Genomic DNA, 22,582 nt, shown 5'->3' on the forward strand with positions numbered 1-22,582 from the left:
CCTTTTTTATAGAAAAATTTATTACTAGTAAAAATGCCGCAGTTAAACGATTTACATTCATATTCTCCACTGTATATTTTGATTTTGTTTATTCATTCAGCCATCTTAGAAATAGTTTGTATATTATACATATTCATATAAAAATAGTTCTTTGTTTAAAATTAATTATATATTACACTTTCAGCATAATCTAGACAACACCCTAACCTAAAACAATATATTGCATGGCCTATATGAATATTTTGTGATCCACGCACAAGTATAAGATAACCAAATAACCAACAAACTCAGTACATGCTAAATGGTGTATATATAGTATAATTGTATATAATAAACTTCTTGAGCAAAATATGACTCCAAAAATATATTGCAACTGCGTTAAACATTAAAAATTAAGCAACAATTTCCAAAATACCTACTTAGGACTAATAAAAAGTATCAAAATGGTTCAAGGCATAACAATTAAGTAAGTTCTTCATTTCAATTTCATCTCTATATAGCACTTGGTGGGGAGTACAGCTAGAGAGGGCCTGTATGTGTGTGGGTTGTGTGCTTAAGGGGTGTCCTATTGCAAACTGCATATTGCACCGTTCGTTATTCTTCTAGTAACCAGTCTCTGGCTCCTGCTTAAGTGTCATGCGACAGGGTTCTGAAATAGTATATAAACTATATTATTTAAATGTCTTCTAGCATCGAATCACTATGCTACGCACCCATTCCGTAACCAGCGGGTGCGGTTAGCAGCTCGGGAGCCCGGATCTTCAGTGGAGTTCGTAGCAGTAGCTCCTCGGCGCTGCTGCCCTCGCTTCGGTTGTACTCGTTGAGCGTAATATCAGCAGGATTGCGCAGACCCAATCCGCCACCACCACTGGACACTTCGGCCGGCGAGGCTACCGCTCTTTGGTAGGGATGCATCCTCTGGGGACTGTGCTGTGTTGGCAGCGGTCCGGACCGACTGCCATTGTAGTGCTTTACGGGCATGTCCAAGTAGGAGCTCTCCTGTTGTTGCTGGTGCGTCGCATGTTGCTGATGTTGATGTTGTGACTTGGGGCTATTGAGCGGAGGAGAGATCGAGGCTGGAGCAACGGATGCGGGTGCAGAGGAGGAGGACGAGACGGCCGCAGCGGCTGCCGCTGCAGTGCTGGCCGCGTAGGCCCGGAAGGAATCATCCGCACTGTTCGCCTCGATAAGAGCCTGGATGTGCTGCACCTCCAGGTCCAGACTATGCGAGCCAGGACCACCAGACGTGGCCAGCGAGTCCAGAGAGGAGTTAACTTGACTACCGCCCTCCATGTTGCCTGTGTGGGTGGGACTCTGGTAGTCATTCGACTGATTGGGCGGCGATAGCGGCAGAGGATTGTCGGCCAACTCTCCTGTTAACGTATGCGAAAACAATAAATCATTAAATTGTTCCACACTTATATTTGCAACATTTAAATACTGACCTCCCAACAACATTTCCTGCAGTAATGAATCAATGTGGGCCACTCCAAAGATCTTGGCAAACTGGATCTGCTCGATCATCTGCCAGGTAATAGACTGCAGAACCGGCAGTATGAGCAGGATCTCGCCAAAGCGACCGCGCGACTCGTATTGCCGATCTGATATGTAGTCCTCGAGATTATTGAGTATCTGATGCCGAAGCGATTTGATGCGATGCGGTTCATTAAGACCCTTGGCATCTAAAAAGATTTGAAGAGCAGATTAATCCTTTGTTACTTTTGTAAATGAGTTTAATATCTTACTGGGATCGAAGAAGACTAGGGCCTTTATGCAAGCGAATTCAGTGTCATCGATACCCACATCCTTCATGACCGTCACCAGTTCATCGATGATGCGCGCGCCGATCCGCGAGATGTCCAAATTCGGCGACACAAGGGGATCTGCAAGAAGAATGATTGCAAAGGTTATACCAATTTCACTTACAGGTTTCGAAAGTATCAGAAACATTACCTGGACAGTGCCTCGTGATCACACAGTTGTTGCTCAGCAGGAGAACATCCTTCAAGTGCATCGAACGACGAGACAGGCCGAGGAGCAAATGCTCGCCAGCATGGGCGCGTAGCAGGGCCACCTGGTCATCCAGCTGCAGCTCGTTAAAGGCCGGAATCTGCTTGGCCCACTCCACCAGGGTCAGCAACTGCTGCTTCATCGACTCGCAGACATCGTTGATGCTCGCGAACTGCTTGTTGGAGAGGTCCTCGTTAATGTTTGGCTCCATGGCAGCGCCTGCCTTCGACTGGCGCGACTCATTCTCCGCCTTCACCAAGGAGATCACAGACAGCCCATTGCCCGGATCCGGGTCGTCATTGGAGGTGCGGCGGCAGCTAATGCGATCCCGCTCGTTTTGCACCGCCTCCTTCTTCATGCCCGCCTTGAAGCACTTCCTCAGCCGGCAGTAGCGGCACTGATTCCGCTTGTCCTTGTCCACAACGCAGTTGCGCGCAAATCTGCCAAGAGAAGTTTAAGTTGAGTAACGATTGCGTATAGATAGTCGTATGGTGATTTAATTAAAGCTTAGAATGTTTGGCCAGGGCTCGACAAGTGCCACAAGGGTAAACGTTATGAATTATACAAGTTATTTCTGACTGGCAATTTTTCATTGGGAAAATCTTAATCTCTCTACTAGTCCCGTATAAGGACATTTTTAACACATATATATGTGTACCTGCAAGTGTACTGATGATTTTTCCTGACACTCCTCCTGAAGAATCCTTTGCATCCGTCGCAGCTGGAGGCTCCATAATGTTTCCCCGTCGCCCGATCTCCACAAATGGCGCAGACTGTCGGTGATTGCTGTTGTTGCTGCTGTTGCAATTGCTGCTGACTGCTGCTGGCCCCACTACCGCTTCCGCTCAGGTTGTTGTTGGGCGAGAACATGCTGTTGTTATTGTTGCTGCCACTGCTGGCACTTCCGCCTCCTGCGCTGCCCGCATTTCCGTTTCCGTTGCAGAGCGCAAAGTTCTCGCTGCTCTGGTTGCTACTGTTGCTCAACCCTAGCCCACCGCCATTGGGGCTGAGGGCGTGGCCGATCGGACTGTGGGGCTGCGAGGCAGCCGGATAGGCAGAGGCCAGGGCATCCGCGTGCATTATGTGGCTCTCCGATTCTGCAACGAAAAGCAGGTATTAGAGTTATTTATAAGATGAGCAGCTAAAGTTTGTCGTAAGTTGTATGAAAATATATCCATAGAATAACGTACATATATTCCTGACCCATTAAGTCTTAAATGTTACGAGGGCGGCCTTAAACTTAAATATATATATACTAAAAAGTGAGTAATATAGTATAAACTGTTGAAATACTTCTTGAAGTCATAACCCCACCAGCCCAGTCGAACTAGTTCTACTTCTTTAAAATGGAAAATATTCTAATTTTCAAATGTAAATCGCTTTGCTGTAAAAGTGTTCCGTCATGGTGAGATCCACAGTTTTGGAGCCGCAGGTGCTGGGCGCACGCACAGTTTTAGAATTTGATCATGCCTACGCAAATTCCTCGCTGAGGTTTTGCAGCAACTGGATATGCCATTTTAAATCCACGGACAATCTTTGCAATCAAAGAGCAATTAAAAACATACACAGTCCGAAATTTCTGCACAGTAGTCAATTAGAGAGAGCATTTTCTTTTCTACACTAAATAATATGTATTCTTTTAGATTAATATATTTTTCATCTAAAGGCGTATATGCCAATATAAATTATTTACTTATTTATTTATTATTATTTATTTATTACTTTGTTAGTTGTTCTTTTATTTCGATCGCAGCTGTACAACGTACGATACACAGGGGTCATTAAGTTGGGGTTTTGTGAAAACCAGCGAAAAATCGCGCAATAGCAACAAACAGAAACTGCACAAATAACAACAATATTAAAAATAAAAGCAACAACTGACCGTCACTGGATGCAGTTCGGCTGGCGCTGCTGTCGCGCCTCCGTCGACGTTGCCCCGCCCCCTCCTCCTCTACCGCTGCAACTGCCACCCGCCTACCGCCCACTTTGCCACGCAACAGAATGTTGCCAACGGCAACGCGATCGCGACTAGAAATCTTAACTCTACCGGACTTGCGCACCATTTTAATGCAACTGATTAATGAAAAAACACACGACTCGAAATTTTTCAGTCGCGGTATCGTATGTTGTGTCTTGGCACCTCTCCTGCTCTCTCTGCGCTGCCGCACAGTGGTCTGATTTCAAAAAATTCTACGTTAATAAATATTACTCTCTTTCTATAAAAAAAAAATATAAAAGAGGTTTAATAATGTTTCATAATGCTTTATATAACTTTTACGTCGTGGATATTTAAATAATATTATTACAAAAAAATACTTTTTAATAAACGAATAAATACTGCATTTCCCCTCTAAATCTTATTAAGATTACTGTTTTGGAAGTTTTATATTATAAAATAGTTGGTTAGGGATTCTGAAGTTCGATCATATCACTATATCACCACGTCGCCCTGCGTACTGAAATTTCTAAATTTAGTTTTGAAAGCTCGAATTCCCACCGTGCTTTTTGAGTGTGTGCGTTAATCGACGCTTAAATCAATTCAACTGTGTTTGCATATCTCGACCCCTCTCTTTCATTCCAGCAGAGAGGAAGCGAGACCTCAAAACCAGACTTGGGGCTCTCACCAACACAAAGGCACGCAGCCGCAGAGATAGAAATTCGTTTAATGGACAGAAGCAGAAGCAAGAGAGCAGCAACAACAACAACGACAACGACATCGGCCAAACGAATAAACAAATAAATAAATAAAATGTGTAGAAAAAAGCCGGCTTTAATTTGGACATCGTTATGAGGGACTGTTTGCGTGTGTGAGAAAATCATTTGGGGAGACGGAGAAAGAGAGAAAATAGAAATACTAGTAAAGCGGAAAATAGGCATAGACGGAAAATGGTAGTTACTTTTAATAAACCACAATAAATGTGCTCGTACAGTGGATGTCAATTATAAGGAATACATATTTTGAAAATTAAATAGAATAGAATTATTTAAAATAATTATTTAAATAATAATAATACATCCTGGCTTCGCATAATATATTCTTTCAATTATCATCTTAATAGCTATATAAATACTGTTATTATCTCGAAGCGATCGCAGTGGGTAGTCCCCAGAGATTTTCCACTATTTGCCTTATTAGTTTTCATATACCGGGAATTCTCTGAAAGGTAATTGATTGGCAAACATTTACAATTTTAATAGACTTTTCATCATTGCACTCCAAACAGCAAATTGTTCACTTTGTTTACGGATTCTCAGACAGTTAATCACGGCACCCCGACAATTCCGATATTATACACCTGAAACATATCCTCACCGCTTGAAAATCCAACGCGAAATAAAAGCACTTGCTCGCCCAAGAGAAGTTTAAGTAAAAAATAAAACTGCCGAAAGTTCTTATCTCTCTGTTTATGGGTGTGCTTTGTTGTTTTCTTACACTTAATGTTGTTGTTTTACCAGTTGGAGAGAAAAAAGCAAATAGATACACTGAAACAGCAACGAATAAAAAAGGTAAATAAAAAACCATAATACTCGTTTGCTAACATTTCGCGCATAAAACTTTCTCGCCCCACACTCGCCATCTCCTTCGCCCACCGCCGCCGTCTCGCTCGCACACTCCGCGGGTGGGGGAAACAGGCCCCGGTGTAAGTTTTATATTTTTAGCCAAGTCATCGTTAGAGTTCACTTTTTTCCGACCGCGTCATCGTGAGTTTTGCAAAAAATGTTGATGCCCCACACTGAAGTGGGCAAATCGTAATCTGAGATTAGAAAATATCGGATTCTTGATTCGCAAAATATTAATATTTGAAGGCTTTCCGATGGTACAAGTATTCCGCAAATAGTTTATGATGCGCTGATAAAACGAAAGAGCCGAAAACAGCAATCAAAAGCATATGTACATACATGGGGATTTCACGTTTCCCGATAAGAAGCCCCAAACAAACAAATGTGAACACCTGACAATCATATAAAAGCAAAGCCACACTTTTATCTATTAATACTCTAATGTTCACTAAAAATTTATTTAATTAATATGCCGAACGCAATACTCGTAACAGGCAGACGACGAGCCCCCAAAAAGTATAAATAAATAGATCTGGAGAGCGGTTCCAAAGTAAGAGAATCAAGTGTTCGCGCCACGATGATAATTTTCGTATTGAACGATACATCGTTGCTGTAGCGATCTCTCCTTCTCTCACCATTGTGTTTTATTTATTTATGTTGGTATTTATTATTCCTAAAATAATAGGAATATCTACTCAAATATATGACTATTGGAAAATTGGCTTATTTGAGTTAGTTTTGATTTTTGGCCACAATGTTTCCGCAGGCATGTGTCGGTTATATATATCTTATATATTCATATTCATATGATTCGTCTACCAAACACAAGTTCGGTGGGAACTTTGCTCGAACTACGCAAATTTTGTATTTATTTTTGGACACCATGTTGTTGTTTACCAAGCAAATAGGTATAGGTTCTTTTTAAAAAATATCTTTATATAAGCTTGAGCGTTGGAAGCGAAAATATATTTGGAATATGGTACCACTGTTAAAAAACGCTTGCTTGTTAATTGAATTTAATTCCTCTTTTTATTAAACAATGCATTGACAGACGTGTTCAAATGTATTTCCGGAGGCCTTTGTATAAATATGAACCTTTACGTTGCATTAGTCAGCCATTAGTCAGAAAAACAATGAAATTTGATAACCACCAAACAGTTTATGAGATTGTGAATTGTAAATGGAGTATAAATATTCACTGTGTTCGCAACGCATAAACTTAATGAAAGAACTAAGCAGCCGATTTTGATCTTTATAAACTTTATTATTCGATTTTATTTTACCTACAAGTTAGACTGCCGAATGGAAAGGCTTTATCTTAAAATTATACGCTGCGTTTGTAAATTACAGCCCATGTTTTTTGAACGGCATAAACTAATGGGCACCACTTAAACGATCAAATTGTAGGCTCGACTTGATTAGGATTATATATATATATGTATACTGAGGTAAAAATAGCTGTGATAACACCTAATTATTTTTCTAAAACGATTTAGGGAAGCTAGCGAAATCAGAAAAATCTTGAACACGCTCACATGCACGGATTATTGAATACGTACGACAGAGGAGGGCAATTTAGCAAAAACCTTAATTATTGTTTTTTTTTTTTTCAACGGCAATGCGAACGACTACCATTAGCCCACATAAATGTGTAATTTTGAAACCCCTAACCCCATCTGGGCGCACACACATTTATAGCCCCCAATCGAGCACCATACGTACACACTGATATTGAATATATAGAGACTCTTATCGGCGTCGCAGCTCCGCGGCAGAGACTCAATAACGTGCCTAATGGCAGCGAGGCTTCGAAGCGACGCTGATAGCACACACGGCGTATGATCAATTTGAAGTCGGCGAGCGAAATGAAAACACACTGGAAATCGAAACCGAATCCGAATCCGAAACAATAGCTGCACACACGGTGTCCACATGCGACAAGAGCAATTAGCAGAAATTGAAAACAAATCGATGGCAGGGCAGGGGGTGGGGGGAAATTAAAATGAATCAGCGAGATATCAGTGGGGCTTTTGGTGATATTCCTATTCTTAAGCGAGTTTGCTTGCATGCGCTGTAAATGAAATCGCAAAAAAAGGGGGTGAGTGTAAAAAGAAATGCAGTTTTTAATGCAATGACATAGCAAGAATATACATTATTTTCATTGAATTTTTTTTTTAATTTTAATAATATATCATATGCTGGCATAGCTCTATCTTTCGCGCACTTTCTTAGATACTTTTTTTTAGATAGCTAGCTAAGCAGATAGTAAGATGGTTTACCATATATACTTGAAGTAAAACATTTTACCTTCAACAGAAGCACTGAGTATAAGTACGTTTTCGCTTACTTCATCATTTAGAACCACTTCAGGGGCTGTTTTAGGTTAGATCGTTTAAATTTAAATTGCTGTCAGAGATCAAAGTCAATAAATATGCGTAAGACGGACGCCGCAAAGCACTGTCTAATTGCCAGGTAGAAATCCCGCTTGGGAAGAAAACGTCTAGAGGGAGGGTACATATACAATATTATCAGTAGCCTGGCACAGCTGCATGCACCCACCCACGATCTGAGCTCATGACAACGCCCCGAAATGATGCAACTTTGAAGGTTGTCTGTGCCGTCCCTTTGGTGCGGCTATAATCAACGGGGTTCCGAAAGTTGCTTGAACTGGCAAGATTTTAGTTTATTACGCGACTTAATTGCATTTGTAGTTCCGTGAAAACAAATCAAGTCCGTTGGAATTGTCTTTAGCTACTACTGTTATTTCAGCTAATGATTTTGACCCAACCATCGAAAGGTTATGTTTAATATTCGCAAAGTGCATTCAAATCCCGTGTTATACAAACAAAATACCATGCATATCGGACGGGCATTACCAGAAAGCCGAAAAACCAACTTGAGCGTGTTGCATCACAATGGGGAAAACAGGGGGAAAATTTAGAGTGGATGGGGCAAACACTTGCGGGTGGAAATATCTGTGAAATCACCGAAGGTTGAGCTCATCTCCTGGAAACTACGTGGTGATCTTTATAGGATTACATTCGCACCCAAGTGCGAACTTTGGAAACGATTCCTGTGCCATTAACTGGGGATGATCTCCCCACGGATGTTTACGCTGGACATTAGAAATATTCAGTACAAATATTGTAAAAATCAGTGATAATAGCACACTGCGAAAAATTAAATCATTTTCATGTATTGTATTGTATTGGTGTTATTGGTTTCTATTTGACATTGTAATTTAAATCATTATTTTGAGTGTTTTTTAAGCAAAACAAGTGATTTGTGTTGGCAAGCATTGCATTGCATATTTGTTTATAAGTGATATGAAATTGGAAAACCCTCTTGTGATTGCGAAATAGTTTGGTCATGTTTGCCTGGCAAATATAGGTAGGTAGGTAGTCCCAACACTTTGTGCCCTTTCAGCTAAGAAAATGCAATCAGTGGCTTAAGTTGGGCTAGGTTAGGTTGTTTATTTGGCAACCAAAGAGATCCATTAATGATCGCATTCATACAACTTCTCAGATTTCCCCTCGTTGGCCTGATCCAATTAAAAGCGACGGCGTCTCGTAAGATTCAACTTTTTATTGGCATTATCATTATTTTTATGACTAATAATTGCGCTCATATTGTCTATAATTAAAATACTAAAAACGTCTCAATTAAATTGTTATTAACGAAAAGCCAAAGCGGCAAACAGCACTCGGACCAATCAAATGGCAAGCCGACAGCTAAAACTATTGTATCCGAGTATTTGTATCTCTAGACCTGATGCTGAAAGTAAAACTTCTCGCCTGGTACTTAGAATCGAGTCAAGAGTAATTTCCATTAACTGTGTTTGTTATGGTCGCCGTGTCCGTCTGGCCTCTTAATTGGGCGCTAACGTGTTTCAGATACATTTGTATCTCCAAATAGCAAATAGCCGAGAGCAATTAAAGCAATCCTCGCCTTGAACCGCGTATCATGACATTTAGAACTCGACTGCGCCAAGCACTCGTTTAGCTCACCCAAAGCCTGGCTCTGAATTACTCGTCTTGGAATTGATTTTTTTCTTTTAAATCTCTTTTTTTCCTTGGCTCATACCTTAAAGATAGTAGTCCCTTTGGATCTTTTCAGATGCAACATGCGTCAGATCTTAGGAGTTCTATTACCATATATTAATAATTAGCATATGTACAACTTGTATTTCCTCTTTTTCTAGCGAAAATCTAACTGCAAGTCACGGTGAGTGAAGCAGTGACTGAAAGCGTGTGAAAACAGTGAATCAAAAACAAGCATAATCCAACATATATTAAGTTTATCCCAACCTACCTCAAAAATAAGATCAATTTGGCTTTCTCTGCGGTAAAATGATATTCGGTTAATCATGGAGAAACCCAACTTGTTACGAAAAACTCACTTTTCCCGTTTTTAACTAGTTTAAAAGAACATTAGGCTAGTACACTAACAAGCCTTGAAATATAAAAAAAAACTATAAAAAATACCTAAGCTTGCTTGGAAACAATACTTTGCGTGATTCTTAATCTTGAAAGTAGTTCCATAAAAAAATACACGCAGAACTTATTTTCTCAAGTGTACAGATTTTAGGCAGGCAAACTTTCGATTTTCGACTTATCTGTTTTTTGGCGTTAAAAGTGTTCCAAGTGTCCCCCGTACTCAATCAGACTCGATTTCCCAGCTTTTTGACAATACTTAACGATAACACTGAACTTCTGTAGATGTAAATCTCGAGTGGCCGTTTCTTATACGTAGCGATATGCATATAGAACGGGTAGTATTTCCGGTTAGTTAACTGCCATCCGATAACTAGTGATTAGTTCAATAAGGTAGCTGAATAATTGCAAGAAATTAAGTACAAATCGCACACGTAGTTGAAGTTGATTTTCTTATGACTGTGGGGGGATGATGACTTAGGATCGAGGGGTCTACGGCTACTTATATCAGTAATAAATGTATCAATAATGTGAATGTTTTCAAATTGACCGAATTGCAAATGATAATTAACCCAACCAGTCGTGTGCAAAAACAAGCATAGGAATAAGTTTTAATTCGGCTGAGTGATTTTAGGTTTATTCTATCTTTAGCTTGATAATCACATCACAGTTTATTCTCCCGATGCCGCGCACACAAACAATGAAGTAAACAAAAATATATATTTTAATGTTTTTAATCTCAAATTAGGCATCCATTATAATCGTATAAAATTGTTCTAAGCGAAGCCAAAAAAAAAATGGTTATGGCAGAATTTAATGATCGACTATTTGAGCACCATTGATGGCAATTTGTGGCTAGTATGAGGGAAAAATAGCTGCGGACAGCTAAACAGCATTTAAATATCATTTCATTTAAGTTAATTTCATTTAAAGAATCAGTTTAAAGTAATAACAACGCAACGTTGGCTTATTATATTTGCCGTTGGCTGTTTCTTGGCTCTTGATGAAATCTTATCGCCTTAGATGCACACGGGCAGAGAATCATAATCGCTGTGATAAGCATTGCAATAAAGTTGTTTTTATGGTTCAGCTATGTGTGATAGGGGGCCCAGGGTGCCACGATTAATCCCCTTACCCCCCATGAATGGCTTGCATACGACGGTATCAGTAATCTGCGGCCAGATAGATATTGTCAGAGATAAAACCCATATCGCGAGTGGGGCAACGAATTACAGTGCAATTGTTTGTTTAGCCCCACAAATCGTGAATCGATGGACACATAATGAGGAGAGATCTACTACATGAATTGTATCGCCTGATTTTGGGTCCGAATTATTTGCGATGTTGTCATGGACGCAATTAAGTGTATCTTATCAGAGGCGTTAAACTCTGGGAACGAAACACATTGCAGAGATGGTCAGTCTAGACCTTTGGATACCCATCAAAACTAAAACTAGTAGTAGAAAAATTGGTCACATTTCACAAAGCTATAACCTTTAATTTAAGTTTATAATATATCTTCCCGGTTTAAAGATCCCATTATTCTCGACAAGCGTGTTATCATGTTAACATTCGCAAAAGGCTTTCTCAGCATGACTCGATGAAATTTGAGATTGCAGGGATTCCTGCAGATTCCTCTTCAAACGTGATATTGTTACCTATAAAAAAGTAGATTATCGCCAAAACTACGCATTTTTAATTAACCACCAACAAGGCCTTACCCCCATTGGTTTAAGATTACTCCTAATCGCAATAATCTGCGCAATCTATAAAGTATTTCATTGCAGCATAAAAATATATTTATTGGTTAGAGGAAATATGGATTAGGTTGCTAAATAGTTACTCATTAGTTATTTTCATTTCTATCCTATATCCTATATCCTAAGTTCAAGCAAGGACCTTTTCGCTGACTTTTTGATGGCTATAAGAAGATAGCCGTCGTTCAGATTTCCCACTCACCCATAATGTGCAGAAGATTTTCTTCCAGAAGAAATGCATCGTCGTAGCTTGAGTTAGTCAGATTCTCCGTTTTCATATTTAGCAGACTGGGCAACATTGAGGCGTACATTTAGATTGTTTTAATCTCTGGCTGATAGTTCACGTATTGAAATGATGTGTATATATAAAACCGATCCGGTTGGTAGCACTGAATTCTACAAAGTGTGGGAGACGCGTCTCCTAGTTCCTGGTACGCAGTTAATGAAGATCGTAGACGAGCGTAAATATTTGAAAATCCTTCACACTCTTGGGCAAATTGAGTTTTTCACAAACGGTTGCTGCTTTTGTCGCTGTTGCCGACTTTGTTGTTATTGTTAGTGAACATTTTTTTTATAATTCTCTCTCTGTTTTTTTTTTGTTGTCGATTTTATTTTGAAGCCAGCTAAGGTGAGGGGCCAGAGACACACTTAAGTAAAGTTAAATATTTGCACAAATTAAAACCGAAAATAGCTGAAGCGATGAAAGTTAAGGAGCGAGGGAAAACACCGCACTGCTCAGGAAAAAAACCGAAGCGAACCGAACCGTCGGCAATTGGTTCGATACGATATATATATATGTATATATATCTATTTACATGCGAGCCGCTTAAATAAATAAATACAAATTGGGCGGTGGGTAGAATTGTTTAAAAATATCACAGTTCTTTTCGCGAATCCTTTCCCAGTGCCGCACAGGTGCTCTTGAAAAATGTTGTTTTGAGTGGCAAGTTGGGTTGATTCAAGCCGGCTTGTCTTATTTTCTTTTTTTTGTTGGTAGAAAGGTAAAAGGGTGTGAGCCTGCGGCGCCTGTATTATTACCGCCTAGTGCAAAACACTGACTAAACCTCAAATAATGTTCTCAACACGTACTAACTGTCTTAATATTATTTGTTGTAGATATAGAAGCCGACGGCCCGACGAAGCGACTACGAAAGCTCTGGATCGCTCGGCTGGCTCGAAGCTGACCGAGCCCAGCGATCGTACAGAAACTTTAATAAATATAATTCTGGCTATTCCGACTAGACTGTTGTTGCTGTTCTTGCCGCCCGTGATTAATAATATTGCAGCGGAGCAGTCGTCGTCTTGGCAAAATTGTTAACACTTCAGCTCGGATCGGATCGTATCGTATCGGATCGGTTGGATCGTTTGGATCGTTCGGATCGGCTTGGATCGCTTTCGATCGCCGCGAATCGGGGGCATGCGCATAAGATCGACGCTCTAGTACCGCCGGTCTTATCAGACTAGATTAAGCGGATTCCACTCGCACGAACGCACAGCACTCCATAGTATATAATTCAAATTGTTTAATGGCACATATAATAAAACCATATCTCTGGGTATTTTTTTCGGGGCTGTGTGTGCTTTTGAGCTTTCATTAAATAAATAGTTTTTATTGCTTATTTTTTCACAGTTTAGATGTAGATTACCGAAAGTTGGGCACTCCGAAAAAATGTCTTGAGTTCCGGCGCCTCTCGAGATGCATGCAAAAAAGTGTTGAAAAATATTCGGATTTGAATAATTATGTTGGTTCTAACACTTTGAAAAGGTAGAAACATTGAAATATGCAATTATTTTATTTTAAAATATAATTGAGCTAGACTTAAGGGAATTAAATTACGTGTTGAAATTGACTTTTGTAAAATATATCTACTTTACTTTTTGAAAAAGTTTTATTCCAATGTTTACTTGTAGTGGTGACGTTAGGAGTTTTAAACAACCTGACTTATACGGATTGCATCTTAAGATTTAACTTGCTGTTTCCTAATCTGATAAATTGGTTAAGATCTTCAAACACTCTTAGTCTCCTTTAACAACTGAAGAGCTTTCTAGCTTAGGTGAAATGTGTTTCTCTATTATTCTATTTGTAGATCACTTCACTTTCAGCTTGGCAAACAGGCAGTCTGGTATCTCCGTAGTTGCTTATCAGAGCCGGAGCTGCAGCCCCGTCGCCTCAGACAGCGGCGGAAAGAGATAGAGATTCAGATATATTATATAGTGCGGCATTATAGTAGGTCGTTGTTTCTGATTCCTTAGTCTTGGCTGAGTCGATTAGTAAGCGCCTTAGGCTAAGCCGTTCAAGGCACCAGCCGCTGCTCCGTCGCTTATCAGTGGAATGCTGAAAAATCAGTCGGAAAATTCCGATTTGCCAGAGATACTGGTGGAAAACCGATGACGGGTGGCTCTTCAAATGATTTGTTTGGCTTTTGGGTTTCTTGGGCCGCAGCACTGATTGATACTTCTGATTCAATTGAATATAATTCGCTGTCATTCAACACCAGCACACACCATGCACAATCGCAGTCAGCTGGTCGTCGCCAGCCGTACTTTATACGCCGGAATTTCTGTGACGAAACGCCAGCCCCAGTTGCCCACTCACGGTGCACTTTGGATTCGAATGAGGAATCCATTCCGAATGCCGCCCGTTTGGCGTCATCATCGGACATCACATAAGCGTTGGGCTTGCGGAAATTTGATATGATTATGATTCGTCGATTCTGGTGGGGACAAAGGGGTTGAGTTGGCTAATTGCTATTCGCAGCGAATTGTAATTGAATAAAAATGGTTTTGATACACACAAAGGATTATATTTTAAACTTCGTTTTAAAATGATAGTCTTTTTTCATTACGGAGAGCTGCTAATAAGAAGATACCTCTTTCTTTTTATTTTTAATTAAACTAATTTCCATATGTAAAAGTTATTCCGTGGCATTGATGCAAAACATCATCTGGATGATCCCTCGAAATGGGGTTGAGAGATTGCATTAAGTGCAATTACAAAATATGTTTACCAGCAGCAACCATCTGTAATCTGTATGACTGACTGTGGGTATGGAGAGCGAGCGATCAGGACATGACGCATATGTTTTGGTTTGAATGCAGCGACAAACTTATTCGATACCAACCGATCCGATCTGGGTAGTGAATCACAGCCACACACAACAAGTGTTGTCCCCACAATTGTGGATACGAAACTCGAAGTGCAGCGCAACTCCGGCAGTTGCTATCTGAGAGATACGTTTCCTGGGGTGTGGTGGTGATGAAAATAATGCACGAACGTACCATGTAGCCGGAGAAAAGCTGCAGTCGGTAAGAGTGGAAAAGATAGAATTGAAATAAAATGCATGTCATGTTCGGGCTGATGGCTGTCGCTTTTCCCGGCCACATGTGGCGACCCTTGCTGCAGCGTGCAATTTCCAGGGAATTATGAAAATTAGCCAAGCCGAAGGCAAGCTACCATTGCATTTCTTCGCTCGATCTTCAGTTGGTGCTTCGTTAAGTGAGTTTTTTGCGAAACTTATTATTTTATTTGCATACATTTTTATAGAGACAACACAGCGAAGAACGAGCCATGGGACACACATGTGATTTGCATGTGCGGTTCGTCATCGCCTCCATGGCGATCATCATTACGATCAATCGCCGTCGCCTGACTGCCACATATGTATGTACGTATGAATGAATGCAATGATGACGATCGCAATAATGACGATTGTGGTAGGTTTTCATAATGTTTGACTGCAATTTACTATTTACACTTCATTTAGCGGCGACAACTTTAAGTGAAATGTGTCCACATGGGCTGAGTGCTTCGCTCGCTTTCCCGTATCTGTGAGATACTCGCCGCGGCGATTCGCCTGCGTGAAACAATAAGATATAATAAGCATCGCAATTGAATAAAGCTGCCCGCAGCTCCGACTAATTGGAGAATTAGTTCAAGTGTGAGGATAGTCGGGCCAAGTGGATTGTGTAAGGAGCGAGCCTCGGAAATGGGTTCACTGAAAGCAGATGATACTCGACTCGGAAAGCCATTTCCCAAACGCCATGAAGCAATGCGACTTTCGTTCTAGAGATACGTTAAATGCCGCTATCAGCAGTTCTTGTTAAATAAAAGGTAGTCATTAAAAAATATGCAAGGTGCATAAAAAACAACACTGATTGAAGTTGTATTATGCATTGTGACATATTTTTAATACATTTTTAAAGGTTATCAACGCTTCTTGGCCACTTTTGCGTTGACCACCATTGATGTTATGTGTAAAAGCAATATGAAACTGACTTATCTTTATTATCCCATACATGTATATATATATATATACGATTGCGAAACGGTTTTAGACCTCAAGCAAAGTGACATATTTGTTTACTTTATATCGCATGTGACGCAAGGCACTTCTTGCATTATCTACCATGGAAATTAATGAATGTCCAAAGCGGATATCATATAAAGAAGGCAGAACAAATACAGACCCATGTGGGTTATTTTGTTAGTTCGTCTGCCAATGCCAGTGCGACTATTCCATCCTAGATAGCGGAAAACAGTATTTTTAATTATGCCGCTTGACCCAAAACCAAAAGAACCATAACAGAAATAAAGAACCTCAATTTGCGAAGGCGAATACAAATCAATGGAGTTCGCGTCTGGGCGATAACCCCCATATCATATCAGCCGGTCGGGAGAGTCGGCCCTCGCCTTATATGGTATATACGAGTATACATACATATATATGTATGGATGAAGTCGGGGCCCCTGAACCTCTGCCATGCATAAAACCTGGGAATTACAGGAGGCATAAATAGGTTCGAATTTGCCTTCAACTGCGGCTAAGGTAAAAAACCAGAAAGTAAACGCACAGCGACTAAGGTGACACAAGCCCCTTTAAAAAAGGCTGAGCTAAAGCTAAAACTGTAGACAGTCGGGCTTATCGTCTCAATAAATATTCAACAACTTGGAGACGTTGCTTGGTTGTAAGCTGGGCACATATGTACGTTCATATAAGCCACAGTATTTAGTCGCACCGTGTGTTTGCCATTGCGCATACTTAACCCTTTGGGGTTAAGTTAAACATTACGATTACGTTTCACATCGCTTAAATTTGTGCGCGTTTCCTTTTTTTTTTACTTTTCACAGCCCTATTTACTCGCATTCTTGATTTCTCGGTACCCCGTCGTTTCAATTGCAACTTCAATTCCATCATCTTCGGCGGTTGCAGCAGGCGGCACAGTGCCAGCAAATTTTCCTAATCAATAAACAAATTATAAACATTTATAATGATTGCAGGCTTATCGTTTGAAAAGCGTTCTTATCAAGGCCATGGCGCTCTATTTATAATACCAGCACAGGTCTGACAGTATCGGACATGATTTGGCCACCACACGTGGCACGTGTTCAACGTCTTGTCGGGTTGTTTGCTCTACTATTTACTTAATAAAGTATTATTAAATTTATAAGCTGCACTACCAACTGCCAATCAGTAGCAATTTATGAAAAACGTCATTATGACGGTACACAAAATATTTCAAATTATATAAGTATACGTTCAATTTGATTATAATTGAGTTCAGTTTTGTGTTACATGTTTAGAGAGAGTATCTCATATCTATATATGCTCTATCTAATCCATGCTTTTATTGTAATTGCAAACTTACCTGGGTCGTGCACCTCCTGCTCCATCTTCTCCACCTTGTTCACCTTCATTAGCTGCTGGCCATCCGTGACACTCAGATCCTGCGGATGCTTCATCGTCTACTGGTTACTTTTTATTTACAAGTGGGTCGTGCAGATCCAATCACATAGTCATAAAGTAATGCCCGGCAACTGTAAGTGGAAGAGGCAATCGATAAGCTGTCGTATATCAATCTACTACTGGCTAAACCAACAGAAGGCGGGCCGAACACATTAAATTTTTAATGATGGCCCGCTAATCGAGCGAAGTATCGCCTGTAAATCTACAAAACGGTATATACAATATGGCTATTTGTCGTTTGTGCACACAATGTAGGTGTCAACTCGAGTGGCCGACAACCAAAGGCTTCACATTACATGGCCCCCATCGGATATTTTTTTGGAGGGGAGGAGTCATTTGTTTTACGATCCCATATCAGCAATATGCCAGACACACCTGTACTAGGGATAGTAATACTTTTATAAAGCAAAGTTTTACGTACACTCCCCCCATTGAATATCAAAACTGTCCAAAAGGTAACATGTACATAAAGCTCCAAAAAATACCCGAAATCATAATCTTCAATGCTTTATTGACTAGCAGATAAAAAACACTCATTCCCGCAAAAAAAAAAAAGGTAAAAGAAAAAATGGTAAAAAAAGGGAATTGACTGTTTGCCGATAACGCCGAAACAGAATTTCTGATTATCGGGGATTTATTGTTTCTCCTGGCCATTTACCATTATGCGACTTTTTGCGATTTTGTGCTCGAGTGCCAGAAAGGCCGATAAGCCCCATGGGCTCTATGGGTTCTATAGCACTGGGTCCCCCTGTATCTCTCTTTAATTTCTCCCTCTTATCGCTTATCATGGGGCTGCTGACGCAGACCCCCTCGTCTGCATTGTCAATTCGTGACCTTTGAACCCTGGTGACTTTCACGATTCGCCGAAATGGCGCCAAAAACAACACAAATAGAACTGTTTTAAAAGCTTATACATTTCCGGGAAATAGCTGATATAATTTGTATACCTTAAGACTCCAAATCTATAAAATAACAGTCTAATATGTACATATCTATTGTATTTACAATATGTAAATATCTTGTTTTTGTAACTCATACTTATCAATATAATTAGTTTATAAATTTACATCGCGTCTGGTCTTCTTAGAAATAGACTTCATTTTGGGATCACACAATTGACAACCACAAACACTCACAACGCTTTTGTTAGCAGTTCAAATCCACTGTGTGAAATATTTTTTTGAAAATCCATTTTTATTAGAAATTTTAAGGCCACAGACAAAATTGAAAAATGTGTTCCCGCGATACGGCGTCAAATCAATTGATCGACTACAAGAACAATGACTCCGAGGTGCAAAGGGAGATCACGACATCCAGTGGAACTCCGGTTGGCGTCAAGGATGCCATACAGACGGTGGGACCAAGGGGTCCTGCCCTGCTGCAGGATTTCCAGTTCCTCGACGAGGTGATGCACTTCGACTCGGAGCGGATTCCCGAACGGGTGGCCTACGCCAAGGGAGCCGGCGCCTTTGGCTACTTCGAGTGCACCCATGACATTTCAAAGTTCTGTGCAGCCACCATATTCGATAAGGTTAGAAAACGAACTGCCGTCGCGATGAGATTCTCGGTGGCCTGTGGCGAACAGGGATCTGCGGATACGGTACGTGAACAGCGTGGATTCGCCGTCAAATTCTACACCGACGACGGGATCTGGGACATTGTGGGTTGCAATATGCCCGTGCATTATGTCCGGGATCCCATGTTGTTCCCCAGCCTGGTCCATGCGCAGAAGCGCAATCCGCAGACCCACCTGAAGGATCCGGACATGTTCTGGGACTTCATGACCCTGCGTCCGGAAACCCTGCATGCCCTGCTCATGTACTTCAGCGATCGGGGTACCCCAGATGGCTATCGCCACCTGCACGGATACGGAGTGCACACCTACCGCATGATCAATGCCAGTGGGGAGACGCAGTACGTTAGGTTCCACTTCAAGACGGACCAGGGCATCAAGAACTTGGACGCCCGACGATGCGAGGAGCTGATGTCCCACGATCCGGACTATGCCATCAGGGATCTGTACAACTCGATCAAGAAGGGCAACTATCCCAGTTGGTCAATGTACATTCAGGTAAGAATTATATACTTTTTGTAGTATATAATCGAGTGCAGACTTCCTAGATCGACAACTATTATTATATTTTTCATTTATAACCACTAGGTGATGCTCAACGAGGAGGCGAAAAAGTGTCGTTTCAATCCGTTCGATGTGACCAAGGTGTGGCCCCAGAAGGACTTCCCCCTGCTGCCAGTTGGCAAGCTCATCCTCGATCGCAATCCCACCAACTATTTCACGGAGGTGGAGCAGCTGGCCTTCAGTCCGGCCCACATGGTGCCGGGCATCGAGCCATCGCCGGATAAGATGCTCCAGGGTCGCCTGTTCGCATACGGCGATTCGCAGCGCCATCGCTTGGGCGTGAACTACATGCAGATACCGGTGAACTGTCCGTACCGCGTGAATGTTCGCAACTTCCAGCGGGATGGTGCCATGACAGTGACAGACAATCAGAACGGGGCTCCCAACTACTTCCCCAACTCCTTCTGCGGACCAAGGGAAAGTCCGCGTGCTTTGGGCCTGCAGACCTGCTGTCCGTTGAGCGGAGATGTCTATCGATTCATGAGCGGCGACACCGAGGACAATTTCAGCCAGGTCACCGACTTTTGGACCTACACCCTGGATAACTGCGGCCGGAAGCGGCTAGTTCGCAACTTGTCCGAGCATCTGACCGAAGCCAGCCAGTTCCTCCAGGAGCGGGCAGTGAAACTGTTCACCATGGTGCACTCCGATTTCGGGAGACTCATGACGGAGGCTCTTAACACGGCCAGGATTTCCAAGTTCTAGGATGTATTGAGACACTGTGGGCTATTGAAATACTTGGCATCCTCTTAAAAATTATTGTTACACAAATTGGTTTTTGTATCTGGTCTTACTTTCAAAATGTGCCATCTAAAGAGTAAATGAGAAATTTTAAATGTATCTGTATTTGTGTGCTTAATATGCCTGTTTAAAATGCCAGTTTATCAAACACTTTTTACACTCTTACCTTGCTGTGAATGTTAAATAAACGAGTGCTACTGAATTTTATGGCATTTATGTACATTTTTTAAACAAATCTCTAAAATATTTGAGGATACATTAAAATAGTCTATAAATGTATTTCCTCACTTACTTAGCATACTTTCAGGAGCTGACCTTGACCACTGGGAGGTAATCGTCGCTAATCTGGTTACCCAACGTATCTGCTGGCTGTGATTATCCAACCCGGATGATAATGCCCTTTCGGAGACCTCTCCTCATCACCACCCATCGAGATCTGTCATTAGCTAGCCGCTCTGTTTACATGCAGCACACGTGGGTCTGTGCGTTCTGCGCTTGATTGAATTCGCCAAAGTACAGTGCGATTCGTCATTAAAGGTTTTTAATTTGAATTTTGTATTTGCTTAACCTACAAATGTACAAATGTCTCCATAATATATTGCATACCTAGATTGTTTACTCTTTCGTTGGTCATTAAATTACACAGTGTTTTTAAGGCTGCTTGCTTTAAGATCGTAAATTGTCTTGTTTTACTATAATTTAATACTTTTCTAGAAGATTAATATTATGGCTATCAAGATAGGCCGTTTACACACATTTTTATGTTATGCATATAATGTTAAATTGCGATAAATTCTGTACTTGCTCATTTGGAAACTTGTAATATCTAGCTTCAAATTCCATTCAATTAATTTTTTTATATTTTTTTTAGTAAATTTGTGATATTATCTACTTTATCATTTTGCCATTACTTCCCTTCATTACAGTTTTGTAACGCACTGTATATTAAACCGAAAAGCTCGTCCAACTCAAATGCTAAGCAAATAGTCGTAACAAATGTTGGCAACTGGTTGAGCTAAGCTAACTTGAAGGCAGTAACTAAGAACTCAATAAACTTACTTAAAGCTCAATGGCCAGACGATGTTCTTTCTAACTATCTTTGTTGTTTTGTTGTTGTTTCAGCTGCAGGGCTTTTATCAGCGACTGCTGCTGCTGTTGTTGTTGCTTTTTCGAGTTGTTATTGTTGAGTTGACCGCATGAATGAAAGCGAATAGGGAAAAAAAAGGCAGACACACACTTGTTGATTTCTTTATGCGATTTTGTGGCTCGTTATAATTAACGTTTCTCCGTATTATTTTGTTGTGTATTTTTCTATTTTTGTTTTCTTTTTGGCACCGCGACACGCTTCTCCGTTTTTTTGGGAGAGATTTCGTTGTTTGGCTTTTGATTTTTTACTATTATTGCACTTGTTGCCGCCGCTGTGAAATTCATCTCGGGCGTTTTTTTATTTAATGAGTGACTTTTGCAGGGCAGTTGTATAACTGGCGCACTGCATATATTCATTTATATCAATCAAAGCGGAATATACAGCTTATAAACATTGTCTTTGTTTTTGCCTTTTGCAGTTGTTTCTTCCAACGTCACTGGAATTCAACTACGGCTTCTGTGTTCCGTTACAAAAGCGCTCACTTATCACTCTCTCTTTTCTCTCTTTCTCTCTCTAGCTCTCCGCCTCGCACACGCACACTAGAACATGGCTGTTACGTAGTTGTTTTTGCCAAACAAAAATTCCGTTCACTTTATAAGTTTAATATGCATTAATTGCATAAATGTGGCGTTTCTTGTTGGGGGAGGGGCGGGGAATGTGCTCGACTTGCAAACTGCAGTTGATTGAACCCGCTCTCTCACGCACACACACTCGCACACCCACGTTCAAATTCAAACTGGTGGAGAAGAGAACCCGGCGCAGCGATTGACGATTGGCGACTGAAATCAAAGTCGCCAAATCGAACGAAAGATACAAATTGGAAATGGCACCATCAACGCACAACGTACACAACCGTTGCGAAAAGCGGAAAACGCGTGAGCAAAACAAGATGCGATAATATCACATTTTGTTGCTAATATTCTGTTTGGCAAAGTTCAAAAGGGAGCCACGCGAAAATAGCAACAAAGCGACTTGCGGAGAGTAAAAGTGCAATTACGGTGGTGTGCGTGTGACTTCCATCACGTCAATTTTTAGCGATCGCGGTGGAGGGC

At 40.9% G+C, this 22,582-nt stretch overlaps 2 protein-coding genes across 4 annotated transcripts; one reads left to right on the plus strand and one right to left on the minus strand.

Moving 5' to 3' along the window:
* Positions 1 to 72: 72 nt before the first annotated feature.
* On the minus strand, positions 73 to 22,518 carry LOC117135327 (transcription factor HNF-4 homolog). 3 transcript variants are annotated; one of them, XM_033295527.1, is made up of 8 exons: positions 21,443 to 22,518; positions 17,408 to 17,576; positions 2,669 to 3,107; positions 1,954 to 2,450; positions 1,746 to 1,883; positions 1,446 to 1,682; positions 714 to 1,373; positions 73 to 649 (listed from the first exon to the last, which is right to left on the minus strand). In XM_033295527.1, exons 2-8 carry the CDS (start codon positions 17,499 to 17,501, stop codon positions 603 to 605), a joined length of 2,112 nt encoding a protein of 703 aa, XP_033151418.1. In that variant the 5' UTR covers positions 17,502 to 17,576; positions 21,443 to 22,518; the 3' UTR covers positions 73 to 602. The 3 variants fall into 3 exon arrangements, with proteins under 3 accessions (XP_033151418.1, XP_033151417.1, XP_033151416.1); XM_033295526.1 differs by lacking the exons at positions 17,408 to 17,576; positions 21,443 to 22,518 and adding an exon at positions 11,964 to 12,266; XM_033295525.1 differs by lacking the exons at positions 17,408 to 17,576; positions 21,443 to 22,518 and adding an exon at positions 3,893 to 4,088.
* LOC117135329 (catalase) lies at positions 18,703 to 20,482 on the plus strand. Its single transcript, XM_033295529.1, has 2 exons — positions 18,703 to 19,576; positions 19,667 to 20,482. The coding sequence occupies exons 1-2, from the start codon at positions 18,737 to 18,739 to the stop codon at positions 20,345 to 20,347; spliced, it is 1,521 nt and encodes a 506-aa protein (XP_033151420.1). The 5' UTR covers positions 18,703 to 18,736; the 3' UTR covers positions 20,348 to 20,482.
* Positions 22,519 to 22,582: the final 64 nt, after the last annotated feature.

Source organism: Drosophila mauritiana, chromosome 2L (assembly GCF_004382145.1).
Source record: "Drosophila mauritiana strain mau12 chromosome 2L, ASM438214v1, whole genome shotgun sequence".
NCBI classification, from domain to species: domain Eukaryota; kingdom Metazoa; phylum Arthropoda; class Insecta; order Diptera; family Drosophilidae; genus Drosophila; species Drosophila mauritiana.

What these genes read in the sequence shown, in the direction of transcription:
- LOC117135327 (XM_033295525.1), bottom strand. Translation starts at nt 4,073, where the DNA reads ATGGTGCGCAAGTCCGGTAGAGTTAAGATTTCTAGTCGCGATCGCGTT. An exon ending in AATCATCAGTACACTTGCAG is followed by an intron (nt 2,451 to 2,668) that starts GTACACATATAT and finishes TTCTCTTGGCAG; the next exon opens with ATTTGCGCGCAACTGCGTTG. An exon ending in GCAGGAAATGTTGTTGGGAG is followed by an intron (nt 1,374 to 1,445) that starts GTCAGTATTTAA and finishes ATACGTTAACAG; the next exon opens with GAGAGTTGGCCGACAATCCT.
- LOC117135329 (XM_033295529.1), top strand. Translation starts at nt 18,737, where the DNA reads ATGTGTTCCCGCGATACGGCGTCAAATCAATTGATCGACTACAAGAAC. An exon ending in GTTGGTCAATGTACATTCAG is followed by an intron (nt 19,577 to 19,666) that starts GTAAGAATTATA and finishes TATAACCACTAG; the next exon opens with GTGATGCTCAACGAGGAGGC.